General features: G+C 45.0%; 1 protein-coding gene across 1 annotated transcript in view; it reads left to right on the forward strand.

The window, feature by feature from the left end:
• LOC110513138 (fatty acid 2-hydroxylase) overlaps positions 1-17,116 on the forward strand; it is a 44,831-nt gene that overhangs the window by 14,536 nt on the left and 13,179 nt on the right. The window contains exon 2 of the mRNA XM_021593154.3: positions 15,244-15,321. Within this exon, the coding sequence (XP_021448829.2) occupies positions 15,244-15,321 (78 nt within the window). The remainder of the gene's footprint in view (positions 1-15,243; positions 15,322-17,116) is intronic.

Raw genomic sequence — 17,116 nt, forward strand, 5'->3', positions numbered from 1 at the left:
GTGGCTTATTGCTCTCAACTATGTAGCCGTCTGACTGTTTACCCTGGCACATATATAATAGTGATGGTTAACAATTAACCAAGATGAGTCACATGACCCCCAGACAACAACCATTGATGTCATCTGGGGGACACCTTTTTTTTTAATGTGATATAATGATATGCTTAATAGAGGCTTTGACTGGGTCCTCATTGCTCCTCAGATATGCTTAGATGTGATTAATATCTTGAGGTAGATGTTTATGATATTTTTCAAGTACACATGTATTTGAGTAATACTGAATGTGTCTTGTCTCCTCTTTTTAACAAACTGCTCAGCTCAAGGACTCCAATAGTGTGAGTGTAAACTTTGAACCTGTATCCATTGGAAATGACTAAACAGCCCAACCCAGCAACTGTTTGCCAACACTTGAATAATCTGCTCGATACTGTTCAAAGAAACTCCCTGCTTTCTCTTATTGCTCCTTTATACAACAAGGTATCCATCCATAATCTTTCACAACAGCCTGGACTTAGCATAACTATTAGTCTGTTTGTGTGGTAGTTGAGATTTGTGTCCTGATTAGGGTTGCAAAGGGTCTGAAACTTTCTGGTACATTTTTCAGGACATTTTCCAAGGGAAGTTAAGCCCCGGTCTTTGGGGAATTTTGCTTAAATTCATCGAAGTTAGCTTATAACATTGAGGCTTATTTGTGGGATACACAAGGCAATTCTAGGTCTTGTGACATATTTTCGTTAAACTATCCCCAATTCAATGGAATTGCACAGTGCATTCTTCCATCACATGTACAGCTGATTTTCAAGATCTTGCAGACTGAGATGCTATTGAGCCCACACTACTTCACTGTCTGAGCCAAGGACTACATGCTTTCTGGTAAGTTTTAATTACAATACTGGGTGGGGTGAATACATTTTATGACATACACAATTTTTTTGTTAAATAGTAGCTTACAGCAAAGTGTGTTTTTAAATCAATTCTAACTTGTTAACAATTTCTGCTAGTTAGTTTTTTGATATCATGTGGGTTTTAGCTTACTTGAGCCTGCTAACTGAGGAGTGTTAATTCACCTGTTTCCATACATGTTTCATTTTAAAACATTCTTACGAAGGAGTTGTTTTAATCTAACTGCTTAAATATTTATCTGTACATGGAATTGTTTTTACTAATTTTCTAATCTTTACAGGAAAATCCTCCTGGAATCAGAAGTTTTTTTGACAATGGAGGAACGTAGTCAGAGAATTACTGATGAATGTCTTGCTCGAGCTGTGTATGCAACTGGTTCACCTCTGATGCTCACAGGCAATGTGTATTGGAAGAGATTTCTGAATGTTCTTCGCCCAGCATACACCCTAGCAACCATGCATGCTTTATCTACTCATTTTCTGGATGCAGAGTTCAACAGAATTCAAGTGAAGGTCAAGCAAATCATAGAGAAAGCAGACTGTATTGCAATCATCTCTGATTGGTGGTCTAATGTTTGTGGGCAAGGAATAATTAACTACATAATCTCCGCCCCTCAACCAGTATTCTACAAGAGCAGGGACAACAGACACACCGGTCTCTACATTGCAGATGAGCTGAAGACAGTCATCAATGACCTTGGACCACAGAAGGTATTTGCACTGGTGACAGACAATGCTGCGAACATGAAGGCTGCTTGGTCTAAAGTGGAGGAGTCCTACCCTCACAGTACACCCATTGGCTCTGCAGCTCATGCATTGAATCTGCTCCTCAAGGACATCGTGGCACTGAAAACAATGGATACACTCTACAAGAGAGCCAAGGAAATGGTTAGGTATGTGAAGGGTCATCAAGTTATAGCAGCAACCTATCTCCCCAAGCAAAGTGAGAAAAATAAGAGCACCACATTGAAGCTGCCCTGCAACATCCATTGGGGTGGTGTTGTCATCATGTTTGACAGTCTCCTGGAGGGGAAGGAGTCTCTCCAAGAAATGGCCATAGCAGTCTGCAGATATGGACAGGCCCATCAAGAAGATCCTCCTGGATGATGTATTTTGGGAGGGAGTGGTAATAAACAGCCTGAAACCTATAGCAGTAGCCATTGCATGGATTAAGGGAGGAAATGTCATCCTGTCTGATGTTCACTTCACTGTTGCAACAAGCAGAGGATACTGCAGTTCTGAAATGCATCAAAATGCATCAAACAGCTTTCATGTTGGACCCCAAGTATGCTGGTAAGAGCATCCTGTCTGGTGCAGAGATCAACAAGGCCTATGGTGTCATAACTACCGTTTCTCGCCACCTTGGCCTGGATGAGGGCATGGTTCTTGGCAGTCTGGCGAAGTACACTTCCAAGCAAGGGCTTTGGGATGGAGATGTAATATGGCAGTCCTGCCAACATACAGTGCCTTGCGAAAGTATTCGGCCCCCTTGAACTTTGCGACCTTTTGCCACATTTCAGGCTTCAAACATGAAAATGTAAAACTGTATTTTTTTGTGAAGAATCAACAACAAGTGGGACACAATCATGAAGTGGAACGACATTTATTGGATATTTCTAACTTTTTTAACAAATCAAAAACTGAAAAATTGGGCGTGCAAAATTATTCAGCCCCTTTACTTTCAGTGCAGCAAACTCTCTCCAGAAGTTCAGTGAGGATCTCTGAATGATCCAATGTTGACCTAAATGACTAATGAGGATAAATACAACCCACCTGTGTGTAATCAAGTCTCCGTATAAATGCACCTGCACTGTGATAGTCTCAGAGGTCCGTTAAAAGCGCAGAGAGCATCATGAAGAGCAAGGAACACACCAGGCAGGTCCGAGATACTGTTGTGAAGAAGTTTAAAGCCGGATTTGGATACAAAAATATTTCCCATGCTTTAAACATCCCAAGGAGCACTGTGCAAGCGATAATATTGAAATGGAAGGAGTATCAGACCACTGCAAATCTACCAAGACCTGGCCGTCCCTCTAAACTTTCAGCTCATACAAGGAGAAGACTGATCAGAGATGCAGCCAAGAGGCCCATGATCACTCTGGATGAACTGCAGAGATCTACAGCTGAGGTGGGAGACTCTGTCCATAGGACAACAATCAGTCGTATATTGCACAAATCTGGCCTTTATGGAAGAGTGGCAAGAAGAAAGCCATTTCTTAAAGATATCCATAAAAAGTGTCGTTTAAAGTTTGCCACAAGCCACCTGGGAGACACACCAAACATGTGGAAGAAGGTGCTCTGGTCAGATGAAACCAAAATTGAACTTTTTGGCAAAAATGCAAAACGTTATGTTTGGCGTAAAAGCAACACAGCTGAACACACCATCCCCACTGTCAAACATGGTGGTGGCAGCATCATGGTTTGGGCCTGCTTTTCTTCAGCAGGGACAGGGAAGATGGTTAAAATTGATGGGAAGATGGATGGAGCCAAATACAGGACCATTCTGGAAGAAAACCTGATGGAGTCTGCAAAAGACCTGAGACTGGGACGGAGATTTGTCTTCCAACAAGACAATGATCCAAAACATAAAGCAAAATCTACAATGGAATGGTTCAAAAATAAACATATCCAGGTGTTAGAATGGCCAAGTCAAAGTCCAGACCTGAATCCAATCGAGAATCTGTGGAAAGAACTGAAAACTGCTGTTCACAAATGCTCTCCATCCAACCTCACTGAGCTCGAGCTGTTTTGCAAGGAGGAATGGGAAAAAATGTCAGTCTCTCGATGTGCAAAACTGATAGAGACATACCCCAAGCGACTTACAGCTGTAATTGCAGCAAAAGGTGGCGCTACAAAGTATTAACTTAAGGGGGCTGAATAATTTTGCACGCCCAATTTTTCAGTTTTTGATTTGTTAAAAAAGTTTGAAATATCCAATAAATGTCGTTCCACTTCATGATTGTGTCCCACTTGTTGTTGATTCTTCACAAAAAATACAGTTTTATATCTTTATGTTTGAAGCCTGAAATGTGGCAAAAGGTCGCAAAGTTCAAGGGGGCCGAATACTTTCGCAAGGCACTGTATCTCATCAGCCACCTGGTGGAAGGGACTTTGGATCTCAGGCTCTTTCCCCTGTTGCCTTCATCATCCTCCAAATCCCATCAACATCAGCCGCCTCAGGGCGCCACTGATCCTTGTTTGGGAACACACACACCAAAGCACGCAACAGGCTGACCAATACAAGGGTTGAAAGATTGGTAGCCATCTGGGCAAATTTGAGTCTTTATGAACCTGACAAGGAGCCATCCTCAACAAGGTTGGAAAATGACAGTGAAGAGGAGGCCTCAGAGTCTGATTTTTCAAGAGGTGGACATTGAGGAGGTCCAAGGAGAAGACATGGAAGCCTGAGAAGAAGACAACCAAAGCTATAGTTTCTAGACTATCATTTTACAGATGAATGTTGAAAATGTTTTTGGGAGATACGATGAATCATTGGGGATCATTCAATATTCCCTTTCTTTTGTTGTTCAGGGAAATCATCCCATGTGAAGAGTCAACTCAATTAAAGTTAAATTCGTAACTAAATTGTCTTTTTTATTTAATAATTTGAAATGATGTCTACTTATAAGGTAAAAGGTTTATGTTTCTGTCTCCATATGATATGGTAAATATATCCAATGTAAAAATTCTCCAAAATGTGCAACCCTAGTCCTGATCACTGTTTTTTTGCCAGTTACTCATCCCACTCATTATCAGAACTGCTCTCTGGATATGAGCGGCACTAGCCTGTTATGTGGTGGATTAGCTACAGCTGAAGTCGGAAGTTCACATACACTTTAGCCAAATACATTTAAACTCAGTTTTTCACAATTCCTGACATTTAATCCTAGGAAAAAATCCCTGTTTTAGGTCAGTTAGGATCACCACTTTATTTTAAGAATGTGAAATGTCAGAATAATAGCTGAGAGAATGATTTATTTCAGCTTTAATTTCTTTCATAACTTTCCCAGTGGGTCAGAAGTTTACATACACTCAATTAGTATTTGGTAGCATTGCCTTTAAATTGTTTAACTTGGGTCAAACGTTTCAGGTAGCCTTCCACAAGCTTCCTTAAGTTGGGGGAATTTTGGCCCATTCCTTTTGACAGAGCTGGTGTAACTGAGTCAGGTTTGTAGGCCTCCTTGCTCGCACACACTTTTTCAGTTCTGCCCACAAATTTTCTATAGGTTTGAGGTCAGGGCTTTGTGATGGCCACTCCAGTACCTTAACTTTGTTGTCCTTATTAAGCCATTTTGCCACAACTTTGGAAGTATGCTTGGGGTCATTGTCCATTTGGAAGACCCATTTGCGACCAAGCTTTAACTTCCTGACTGATGTCTTGAGATGTTGCTTCAGTATATCCACATAATTTTCCTCCCTTATGAAGCCATCTATTTTGTGAAGTGCACCAGTCCCTCCTGCAGCAAAGCACCCCCACAACATGATGCTGTCACCCCCGTGCTTCACAGTTGGGATGGTGTTCTTTGGCTTGCAAGCATCCCCCTTTCTCCTCCAAACATAACGATGGTCATTATGGCCAAACAGTTCTATTTTTGTTTCATCAGACCAGAGGACAGTTCTCCAAAAAGTATGATCTTTGTCCCCATGTGCAGTTGCAGACTGTTTTGACCTGAAAATGTTATCTGTCCCTGCTGGCTTGTCATTTGATTACATGGCTTTTAAAATGATATCACCCAGTTATCTCACTGTGGTACTCATGTATCACTCCCATTAAACAGTCTCTTTTACTACAGAGTTTTCTGAGCTGATCAACTCTCTGTGTCCCACCCTCTCCAATGTTGTTATCCCAGGTCAGGTATTCTCAAACTGGGGTATGCGTACCCCCAAGGGTACGTGCAATGCCGTTGGGGGTACGCCAAGTACAAATGTGATTCACATTTAAAATTAAAATAATTTTAAAAAATTAAAGTAGCCTCAAAAATGAGTAGCCTCATTTCACTGCCAAAAATAAAATGAAATCATCTAGTGTTCAGCGAAATATGTTCTAGTCAAATAATTAACATTCAATTACGTTAACCGTTACTCTCTTGCAGGAAATCCACTAACGGTCCATATGTAGCAAAGCTGCTGCTCATGTTGGTATCTGTACTGATGGCGCAAAAGCCATGACAGGGAGACATAGTGAAGTGGTAACGCTCATGCAAACAGTTTCTTCCGATGCCACTTGGGTACACTGCAGCATCCACCGAGAGGCTCTTGCTGCCAAGGGAAGGCCTGACAGCTTGAAAGACGTTTTGGACACTACAGTGAAAATGGTTAACTTTGATAAAGCAAGGCCCCTAAACTCTTGTGTATTTTCTGCACTATGCAATGATATGGGCAGCGACCATGTAACACTTTTACAACATACAGAAGTGCGCTGGTTATCAAGGTGCACAGTATTGAGAGACGAGCTTAAAGTTTCCTTTACTGACCATCATTTTCACTTGTCTGACCGCTTGCATGATGACGAGTTTCTCACACGACTGGCATATATGGGTGATGTTTTTTCTTGCCTGAATGATCTGAGTCTAGGATGACAGGGACTCTCCGCAACTATATTCAATGTGCGGGACAAAAGTGAGGCTATGATTAAGAAGTTGTAGCTCTTCTCTGTCTGCATTAACAAGGACAACACACAGGTCTTTACATCATTGTACTATTTTTGTTTTGTGTGCACATGAACTCAAGCTTACGGACAATGTCAAATGTGATATAGCGAAGCATCTGAGTGAGTTGGGAGAGCAATTACAGGTACTTTCCCGAAACGGATGGCACAAACTGGATTCGTTATCCCTTTCATGCCCTGCCTCCAGTCCACTTACAGATATCTGAACAAGAGAGCCTCATCAAAATTGCAACAAGCGGTTCTGTGAAAATTGAATCAGAAGCCACTGCCAGATTTCTGGATTGGGCTGCGCTCATAGTATCCTGCCTTGGCAAATCGCACTGTTAAGAAACTGATGCCCTTTGCAAAGATGTACCTATGTGAGAGTGGATTCTCGGCCCTCACTAGCATGAAAACTAAATATAGGCACAGACTGTGTGGAAAAAGACTGAGACTCTCACCAATACAACCCAACATTGCAGAGTTATGTGCATCCTTTCAAGCACACCTTTCTCGTTAACTTGTGGTGAGTTATTCACAATGTTTGAACCAATAAGGTTTTATATGTAAGATGGTTAAATAAAGAGCAAGATTATTGATTAATATATTATTATTTGTGCCCTGGTCCTATAAGAGCTCTTTGTCACTTCCCACAAGCCGGGCTGTGACAAAAACTCACATACATTCATTAAACCTAAGAATGAATCGTATAGTGTGTGTGTGTGGCAGGCTTACAATGGTGGCAAAAAACAACATTATGAGAGTGCCCTAACCTTGGTGCTAGAGGGGGTATGCAGCTGGAGGTTGAATGTTTTGAAGGGGTACGGGACTATGAAAAGTTTGGGATCCACTGTCCTAGGTGATTTCAACATTTACATTGATTCATCAAAATGTTCCTCTGCTACTGACTTCCTGAACATGCTTGACTGTCTCAATCTGGTACAGCATGTCAACATCTCCACACACAATCATGAGCATACACTAGACCTCATCACTGGAGAAGTCCCAGCCTCATACCTGGATGTACATGAGATGGGTGTATCTGGCCATGAAAATGTCTGAGTACACCTGCAATTCAGCTCCGTACCAAGCACACTATTAAATTCAGAAACATTAAGTCCATTGACACATCCTATTCCAGGAGTCTGTTTGAAATATTAAAACAAACTCTGAACCAACTATATTAATTTGGGGACAGGTTGAAACACATTAAACATTCATGGACATATAGCTTGCTGTTGCTAGTGAATTTGTCTTGGCATATAAATATTGGGTTGTTATTTTAACTGAAATGCAAAATGTCCTTTTTTCTGGATCTTTGTAGAATGTTGAGTCACACGCAATAGTATGTTCTCTACTCCGACATTTAAAAGGGGAAATTAATAGTTTCTAGTAACCACTCCTCCTTCAGTTGTATTCCTTGTCTTCTTCTGTGGACTTTATATTTCAGTTGGCAACCAACTTTAAGGTGCATTATCACCACCGAGTGTGGACCTAGTGGCAACTACACTTCAGTCACACCTCGGTGCTAACCAGCTTTGAGGCTCTATATTAGGTCCTATCCTCTTCCTGCTCTACATGCTTCCGCTTGGCCAGATTGTCAGACTACAGTGTCCAATTCCACTGCTAAGCAGACTACAGGTGTACATTAAAACAAAGCCTGACACAATATCTGCTCTGTCAACATTGTCTGGAAGAGGTCAAATCTTGGATGCAGAACAACTTCCCCCAAATCAATAGCAGCAAGACCCCCCAGCAGATCACCAACTCCTGCAGCATCCACCCTGTCATAGATGGCCACGTCATCCCCTTCATTTGAAGGTGAAATTTGACCCTGCGGTCTCCTTTTAATTGCCACATTGATCACGTCTGAAAAACGTTCTTCAGGTGAAAGAATAACATCTCCCGCCTAAGTCTCTCTCTCACCACATCGATGAAAAGCTTTTTCTCCAGAATTGATTATGGGAATGCGGGGGGGGGGGCTGCCTGAAAATTCAATTCATAAACTACATCCAAAACAGTGCCGCAAGGATTCTGTTCTTAAATAAAATTGACTATAGAATGTATTATTATTATTATTAGAGGGTAAGTGAAACCATCTTGTAACACACTCATAACTTGAGCTACTGTATGTCATTTACCTTCAGAAATGAGCATGGGTTTCTTATTGGCATATTCACCTGACATTTTACAAGAATGAATGAATGAAGAATTCAAAAGTAATTGTTGAATAGTAAATGATGGCATATTGTCATGACGTTGGCCTGGGGGTTTATGGCAGTCATAAATACCTTTTCCCCCTTCTTCCTCTCTACCCTACTGATGTGACATTTGAAAATCCCTTGGTTAACATAGATTCTGGGAACATCAGAAGGTGGGGGGAAATGAACTATATTCTGGTAATCCGACCAATTGAATTTATGCGGTGGTACTTAATGAATATGACATCAGTTCGGTTGTCATCTGAGACATTCTCATCAATGATAGGATGACATAAACTCTACAGTGGAAAGTCTGCACATTGTAGTTATCGGAATTGTTATCTGAATTGTTGTTCAATTTAAATATTTGAATATAAAATTATTGGTGAAGAGATTAAATGTAATTTTAGCTTCCACATGAGAGATTTGGGTTTTCATAAGGTTAGGGCTCTGCTCAATCAGTAGCCCGCCCCTGTGAAGTGACCTGGGTTATAAAACTTTTCAAACACACCCTTCTCTCCCTTCCTATATAAGGCCTTGAAGAAAATGTAACCTCCGGTTCCAAGTACGTGAGGTCTGCAGCCTCTGCGTTAAAAGGACTAACATGTCAACTACAGAACTAAGCCAACCTCAGCGTGAGCTTTGGTTGCAAATGGTATGAACTTTGAACTCTTATTCACTACACAAGTGATACATCCTAGCCAGCCATTGAGTTAGCAACAGCAGCTGCAAACGTGGGCTAGGAAAGAACAGACAGAGTATCCCGTCTACCACACAACGACGTTACTACAACGTATATAATTTACCACCAGAGACATTCTTCAAAGGACTTGGTTGGGCAACACGGCCTTCCATCTACCACCAACCTACCGAAGCGCAGCTCAGAGTAAATATTTATTGCATTTTCCTTTTCCAAATGGGCAGTAATTTAGAATGAATAAGATAACGTATTTACGAAAGAGACATCGCTTCTCACTTTGTTCCTCAGTCTTCCCGCTCTTTCACTCAGACCAATCGCCCTTTTCTTTGTGCAACCATATCTGTTCCGCCCGCCAGGGACGTTTTCCTTTAGGACGTAATTTGTAATCAAGGTATGATTCATTCTGTGTATGTCATTCTGTGTGATCAGTTAGGTATTTAGTAAATAAATAATTAAACCCAGTTTTGTATTGCTGATTCAACTTGTTGTAACGGTTTTCTTGATGAGAAGGAGAGTCGGACCAAAATGCGGCGTGTCTATTGCAATCCATGTTTAATGAAGTAACACACTAAACACAAACACTATCAAAACAATAAACTTAACGAAAACCGAAACAGCCTATACTTGTGTAACCTAACAGAACAATGACACTAAGGACAATAAGGACAATCACCCACGACAAACTCAAAGAATATGGCTGCCTAAATATGGTTCCCAATCAGAGACAACGATAAACACCTGCCTCTGATTGAGAACCACTTCAGACAGCCATAGACTTAGCTAGAACACCCCACTAGCTACAATCCCCATACATACACACCACATACAAAAACCCATGCCACACCCTGGCCTGACCAAATAAATAAAGATAAACACAAAATACTTTGACCAGGGTGTGACAGAACCTCCCCCCCCCCCTAAGGTGCGGACTCCCGAACGCACCTCAAAACAATAGGGAGGGTCCGGGTGGGCGTCTGTCCATGGTGGCGGCTCCGGCGCGGGACGTGGACCCCACTCAATCAATGTCTTAGTCCCTTCTCCTCGCGTCCCTGGATAGTCCACCCTCGCCGCCGACCATGGCCTAGTAGTCCTCACCCAGAACCCCACTGGACTGAGGAGCAGATCGGGACTGAGGGGCAGCTCAGGACTGAGGCAGCTCGGGACTGAGGGGAAGCTCAGGAGTGAGAGGAAGCTCAGGAGTGAGAGGAAGCTCAGGAGTGAGAGGAAGCTCAGGAGTGAGAGGAAGCTCAGGCAGGTTGATGAATCTACCAGATCCAGGCTGGCTGGTGGTTTCGGCAGATCCTGGCTGACTGGCAGATCCTGGCTGACTGGCAGATCTGGAAGAGTCTGGTCGACTGGCAGATCTGGAAGAGTCTGGTCGACTGGCAGATCTGGAAGAGTCTGGTCGACTGGCAGATCTGGAAGAGTCTGGTCGACTGGCAGATCTGGAAGAGTCTGGTCGACTGGCAGATCTGGAAGAGTCTGGTCGACTGGCAGATCTGGAAGAGTCTGGTCGACTGGCAGATCTGGAAGAGTCTGGTCGACTGGCAGATCTGGGAGAGTCTGGTCGACTGGCAGATCTGGGAGAGTCTGGTCGACTGGCAGATCTGGGAGAGTCTGGTCGACTGGCAGATCTGGGAGAGTCTGGTCGACTGGCAGATCTGGGAGAGTCTGGTCGACTGGCAGATCTGGGAGAGTCTGGTCGACTGGCAGATCTGGGAGAGTCTGGTCGACTGGCAGATCTGGGAGAGTCTGGTCGACTGGCAGATCTGGGAGAGTCTGGTCGACTGGCAGATCTGGGAGAGTCTGGTCGACTGGCAGATCTGGGAGAGTCTGGTCGACTGGCAGATCTGGGAGAGTCTGGTCGACTGGCAGATCTGGGAGAGTCTGGTCGACTGGCAGATCTGGGAGAGTCTGGTCGACTGGCAGATCTGGGAGAGTCTGGTCGACTGGCAGATCTGGCTGCTCCATGCTGACTGGCTGCTCCATGATGACTGGCAGCTCTGGCTGCTCCATGCTGACTGGCTGCTCCATGCTGACTGGCAGCTCTGGCTGCTCCATGCTGACTGGCGGCCCTGGCTGCTCCATGCTAACTGGCAGCTCTGGCGGCTCCTTGCAGACTGGCAGCTTTGGCGGCTCCTTGCAGACTGGCAGCTCCTTGCAGACTGGCAGCTCCTTGCAGACTGGCAGCTCTATGCTAACTGGCAGCTCTATGCTAACTGGCAGCTCTATGCTAACTGGCAGCTCTGAACAGGCAGGAGACTCCGGCAGCGCTGTAGAGAAGGAAGGCTCTAACAGCGCTAAACAGGCGGGAGACTCCGACAGCGCTGGAGAGGAGGAGGGCTCCGACAGCGCTGGACAGGCGAGGCGCACTGTAGGCCTGATGCGTGGTGCTGGCACTGGTGGTACTGGGCCAAGGACACGCACAGGAAGCCTGGTGCGGGGAGCTGCTACCGGAGGGCTGGGGTGTGGAGGTGGTACTGGAAAAACCGGACCGTGCAGGCGCACTGGAGCTCTTGAGCACCGAGCCTGCCCAACCTTACCTGGTTGAATGCTCACGGTCGCCCTGCCAGTGCGGCGAGGTGGAATAGCCCGCACTGGACTATGCAGGCGAACCGGAGACACCGAGCGCAAGGCTGGTGCCATGTAAACCGGCCCAAGGAGACGCACTGGGGACCAGCTGCGTAGAGCCGGCTTCATAGCATTAGGCTCGACGCTCAATCTAGCCCGGCAGACACGCGGAGCTGGAATATACCGCACCGGGCTATGCACCCGCACTGGAGACACCGTGCGCACCACTGCATAACACGGTGCCTGTCCGGTCTCTCTAGCCCCCCGGTAAGCACAGGGAGTCTGCCCAGGTCTCCTACCTGGCATAGCCATACTCCCTGTTAGCCCCCCCCCAAGAAATTTTTGGGGCTGCCTCTCAGGCTTCCATCCGCGTCGCCGTGCTGCCTTCTCATACCAGCGCCTCTCTGCTTTCACCGCCTCCATTCTACGATAACCTTCCTCGCACTGCTCCAGCGAATCCCAGGCGGGCTCCGGTACTCTCCCTGGGTCGGCCGCCCACCTGTCGATCTCCTCCCAAGTAGTATACTCCATACTGTACTCCTCCTTGGGCTGTTCCTGTTGTTTCTTCTCCCGCTGCACCTTAGTGCGGCTACACTCCCCTGGTTTAGCCCAGGGTCCTCTCCCGTCGAGGATTTCCTCCCATGTCCAGAAATCCTTATTGCGCATCTCCTCACACTGCTCCTGCCTGTTGACACGCTGCTTGGTCCCTTTGTGGTGGGTGATTCTGTAACGGTTTTCTTGATGAGAAGGAGAGTCGGACCAAAATGCGGCGTGTCTATTGCAATCCATGTTTAATGAAGTAACACACTAAACACAAACACTATCAAAACAATAAACTTAACGAAAACCGAAACAGCCTATACTTGTGTAACCTAACACAGAACAATGACACTAAGGACAATCACCCACGACAAACTCAAAGAATATGGCTGCCTAAATATGGTTCCCAATCAGAGACAACGATAAACACCTGCCTCTGATTGAGAACCACTTCAGACAGCCATAGACTTAGCTAGAACACCCCACTAGCTACAATCCCCATACATACACACCACATACAAAAACCCATGCCACACCCTGGCCTGACCAAATAAATAAAGATAAACACAAAATACTTTGACCAGGGTGTGACACTTGTTAGCCAGAGTTCATGCAGATAAACAAGAATTTACAACTTTCAAATGAGACTGAAATAAGGTGACGATTAATATTGACTGCTATTGATGTAAAATATTACTAGGTCTTTAAGAGTTTATTCGGAAGATAACAGCTCTATAAATATTATTTCATGGTGTCCTGACTTTCAAGTTAATTACATTTACATGATTAGCTCAATCAGGTAATTTTAATTACGGAGAAAGGATTTTATAAAATAGCATGTCATATCACTTAATCCGGCATAGCCAAAGACACAACAATATACTGTACTTTTGTTGCTTTGTTTTAAATAGTCAACACTTTTAAACGCATGCCTTTGTGTAACAAGCTGAGGCATGCCTCACTGCCTGGTCGTATTAATTGTACAAACTCCTCATGTCACATATCACCAAGCTTGACAGCCTGGCTATCCAAGGATCTAGTTATCCCTCACCTCTCTGTAATTTTCCCACTTAGTTTTTAGGACAACCTAGAATATAGATGATCAGCTAATAGTACTCCACTTTGAGGAGATTCCCTGGTCCTGAGTACCAACCCACACATTCATGTAATGTGCCCTTAAACATAAAAGTATGGACATTGAAACCAGTAGATAATGATAGCGCTGACGTCATCTACATATTCCTATGGAAAATGCTGCATGAAGCCGGAGTATTTGAATTTGAAGTGTGTCATATCGCTGAATGGGGCTGATTAGAGCCCCACAGTGGAGGCGTTGTAATACCTAGTGGTCAAACAGGGAAATGGTTCCAAATGGTTTTCCACCATTCATTTTTCCCATAGTGGATTTTACAAGCACTTAAATAAGGTCTGTGTTTGGTGTAGGCTCACCCTGGTGTGACGTTTTGATAACTGTGTAAATCTAGGTGACTTTTATCAATATATTCGCCTCTATTTACTCTCCAGATTCAAAAATGTTAATTAGCGTGAAAGTAGACATTCAAAACTAGAAATGACTGCAAGCCCCTGCACATAATCTCTAGTTGATACAATAGTACCTTTGCTAACAGGTATTGTGTCAATTTTAAACTTGCACAAGACTGTTCACAGAATTGTCCATTTAAAAAAATTTTTACTAATTACTACATTTAGCTAACATTAGATAGTTAATCCAGAGAATGTACCTTTGCCTGGATTCGGCAGTCTCTTTCAGATCCTCTTGGCATTTGTAGTTCTTTATGACAGCCACATTAGCAGCTAATTTGCATGCACTTTTGGGGGGTAAATACAGTTGGCTGTATTGATAAAAGTCCCCTTGTCCTAGAGAGATTTACATGGTCATCAAAATGTTACGCCAGGGTTGTTTCCAAAATCCCCGTTTGGGAAGAATTTATGGTGGGAAAATGATTGGAATCGTTCCCCTGTTTGACCTCCAGGTTTTATGGGTATTATGACTCATACTGTGGTACTCTAAGGCAGGGGTTTGCAAACTTAAAAAAAAACTCTGGCTGGAACATCCCGCGCCCCTAAAAAAACGTAAATAATAAAACCTTAACTGACATGGCTCCGGAGTGGCACACCGGTCTAAGGCACTGCATCTCAGTGCAAGAGGTGTCACTACAGTCCTTGGTTCGAATCCAGGCTGTATCACATCTGGCCGTGATTTAGAGTCCCATAGGGCGGCGCACAATTGGCCCAGCGTCGTCCGGGTTTGGCCGGGGTAGGCCGACATTGTAAATAAGTATTTGTTCTTAACTGACTTGCCTGGTTAAATTAAAAATAAATAAATGGGCTTGTTGATATGGACACTTCTGACAAGTTATAAATGGCTCTCTAAGGCATGCAATGACTAACATGACAAGAGGAACTAATGGTGCACTTTTGAAATTGCATTCTATTATTACAACTTTGAAGAGTGAATAATAATAATAATCTGAAGTATAGCCATGAGGATGTGCAGAAACAAATAACCTGCCATGATTAGCCACAGACAAATCTTAACCACATTATATCCCCATGGTAACATTTATATTGTGAATAGGTTGCCTTAATGGATAGCCTGACCATGTTTGCAATTTGATTTGGAGCTCACAATCCCTTTCATTGTCTCCTGTTGTTCCACAGATGGCGAGGGAGAGGAAGAAGACAATGGATGAGGAGACTTCACCCATTAGCAAATGCAGTCAAGTCAACCTGGATACGGTGAGAGAAAAACACAACCAGAGAAAGAGAGTGGGAGAGAGAGAATCAGAAAGAAAACCGGAAGAAAAAAGACTAAGATCAGGCTAAGGGACATCATCTAGATCTTTCTAAGCATTAAAACCCAACCACTGCATCAGACCAGCCAGCCAGCCTGGTGATCTAATCAGAGGATGTTCTGGGGTTTAACTACAAGTCAAAGTAGAGCTCATATGCCAGAGCCGTATTGTATTTGAGACTGTCATTGGCCCAACATTGTGGCACTGCGTCTCCTACAGAGCACAGCTGTCATTGCTGCAGGTAGGCAGGGTTTTCTACCTGTGTCTGGTCCAAGGACCTTGAGTTCAGCGCTTCTCTGACTGAGGCCTGTGAGCTACAGTACACTCCTGCATTGACACATAGAGGGAGAAGATCGAGAGGTGACCACTTTTACGGTCATTCACCCAGCTTTGCTAAAAACTGTGTGGTCACCAATTTTCACAGCTACTCATTGGAGACCGTGTGGGAGTGGTTTCGTGGGCATTTCTGGCAGTCTATAGTAGATCAACTATGTGGCAGGTTTATCAGTGTTCAGTAGAGATAGACAGCGAATGGTATGCACAGAGTGATGTCATAGTGTAAAAGTGCCATATCTCAGGGGAGATATTGCTATGTTTTCAATGACAGAACAGGGGCAGTCTTCCTCGGGCTTTAGGAATATTTTGGGATTGACTAGTGGATAGCAGCCAGTCACCTTTGCTTTGCAACAGAGGGCCACCTCTGTGTGTGTGTGTGAGGGCCACCTCTGTGTGTGTGTGTGAGGGCCACCTCTGTGTGTGTGTGTGAGGGCCACCTCTGTGTGTGTGTGTGAGGGCCACCTCTGTGTGTGTGTGTGTGAGGGCCACCTGTGTGTGTGTGTGTGTGTGAGGGCCACCTGTGTGTGTGTGTGTGTGAGGGCCACCTGTGTGTGTGTGTGTGTGTGTGTGTGTGTGTGAGGGCCACCTGTGTGTGTGAGGGCCACCTGTGTGTGTGAGGGCCACCTGTGTGTGTGAGGGCCACGTGTGTGTGTGTGTGTGAGGGCCACCTGTGTGTGAGGGCCACCTGTGTGGTGAGGGCCACCTGTGTGAGGGCCACCTGTGTGTGTGTGTGTGTGTGTGTGTGAGGGCCACCTGTGTGTGTGTGTGTGAGAGGGCCACCTGTGTGTGTGGGTCACCTGTGTGTGAGGGCCACCTGTGTGTGAGGGCCACCTGTGTGAGGGCCACCTGTGTGTGTGTGTGTGTGTGTGTGTGAGGGCCACCTGTGTGTGTGTGTGTGAGAGGGCCACCTGTGTGTGTGTGTGTGTGTGTGTGTGTGTGTGTGTGTGTGTGTGTGTGTGTGTGAGAGGGACACCTGTGTGTGTGAGGGACACCTGTGTGAGAGCCACCTGTGTGTGTGTGTGTGTGAGGGCCACCTGTGTGTGTGTGTGAGAGGGCCACCTGTGTGTGTGTGTGTGTGAGGGCCACCTGTGTGTGTGTGAGGGCCACCTGTGTGTGTGAGGGCCACCTGTGTGTGTGTGTGTGTGTGTGTGTGTGCGGGCCACCTGTGTGCGTGTGAGGGCCACCTGTTTGTTTGTGTGTGTGTGAGGGCCACCTGTTTGTGTGTGAGTGTGTGTGAGGGCCACGTGTGTGTGTGAGGGCCACCTGTGTGTGTGTGTGAGGGCCACCTGTGTGTGTGTGTGAGGGCCACCTGTGTGTGTGTGTGTGTGTGTGAGGGCCGTGTGTGTGTGTGTGTGTGTGTGAGGGCCACCAGTGTGTGTGTGTGTGTGTGTGAGGGCCACCTG

Source organism: Oncorhynchus mykiss, chromosome 1 (assembly GCF_057628025.1).
Source record: "Oncorhynchus mykiss isolate SJ-2025 chromosome 1, ASM5762802v1, whole genome shotgun sequence".
Taxonomy (NCBI): Eukaryota; Metazoa; Chordata; class Actinopteri; order Salmoniformes; family Salmonidae; genus Oncorhynchus; species Oncorhynchus mykiss.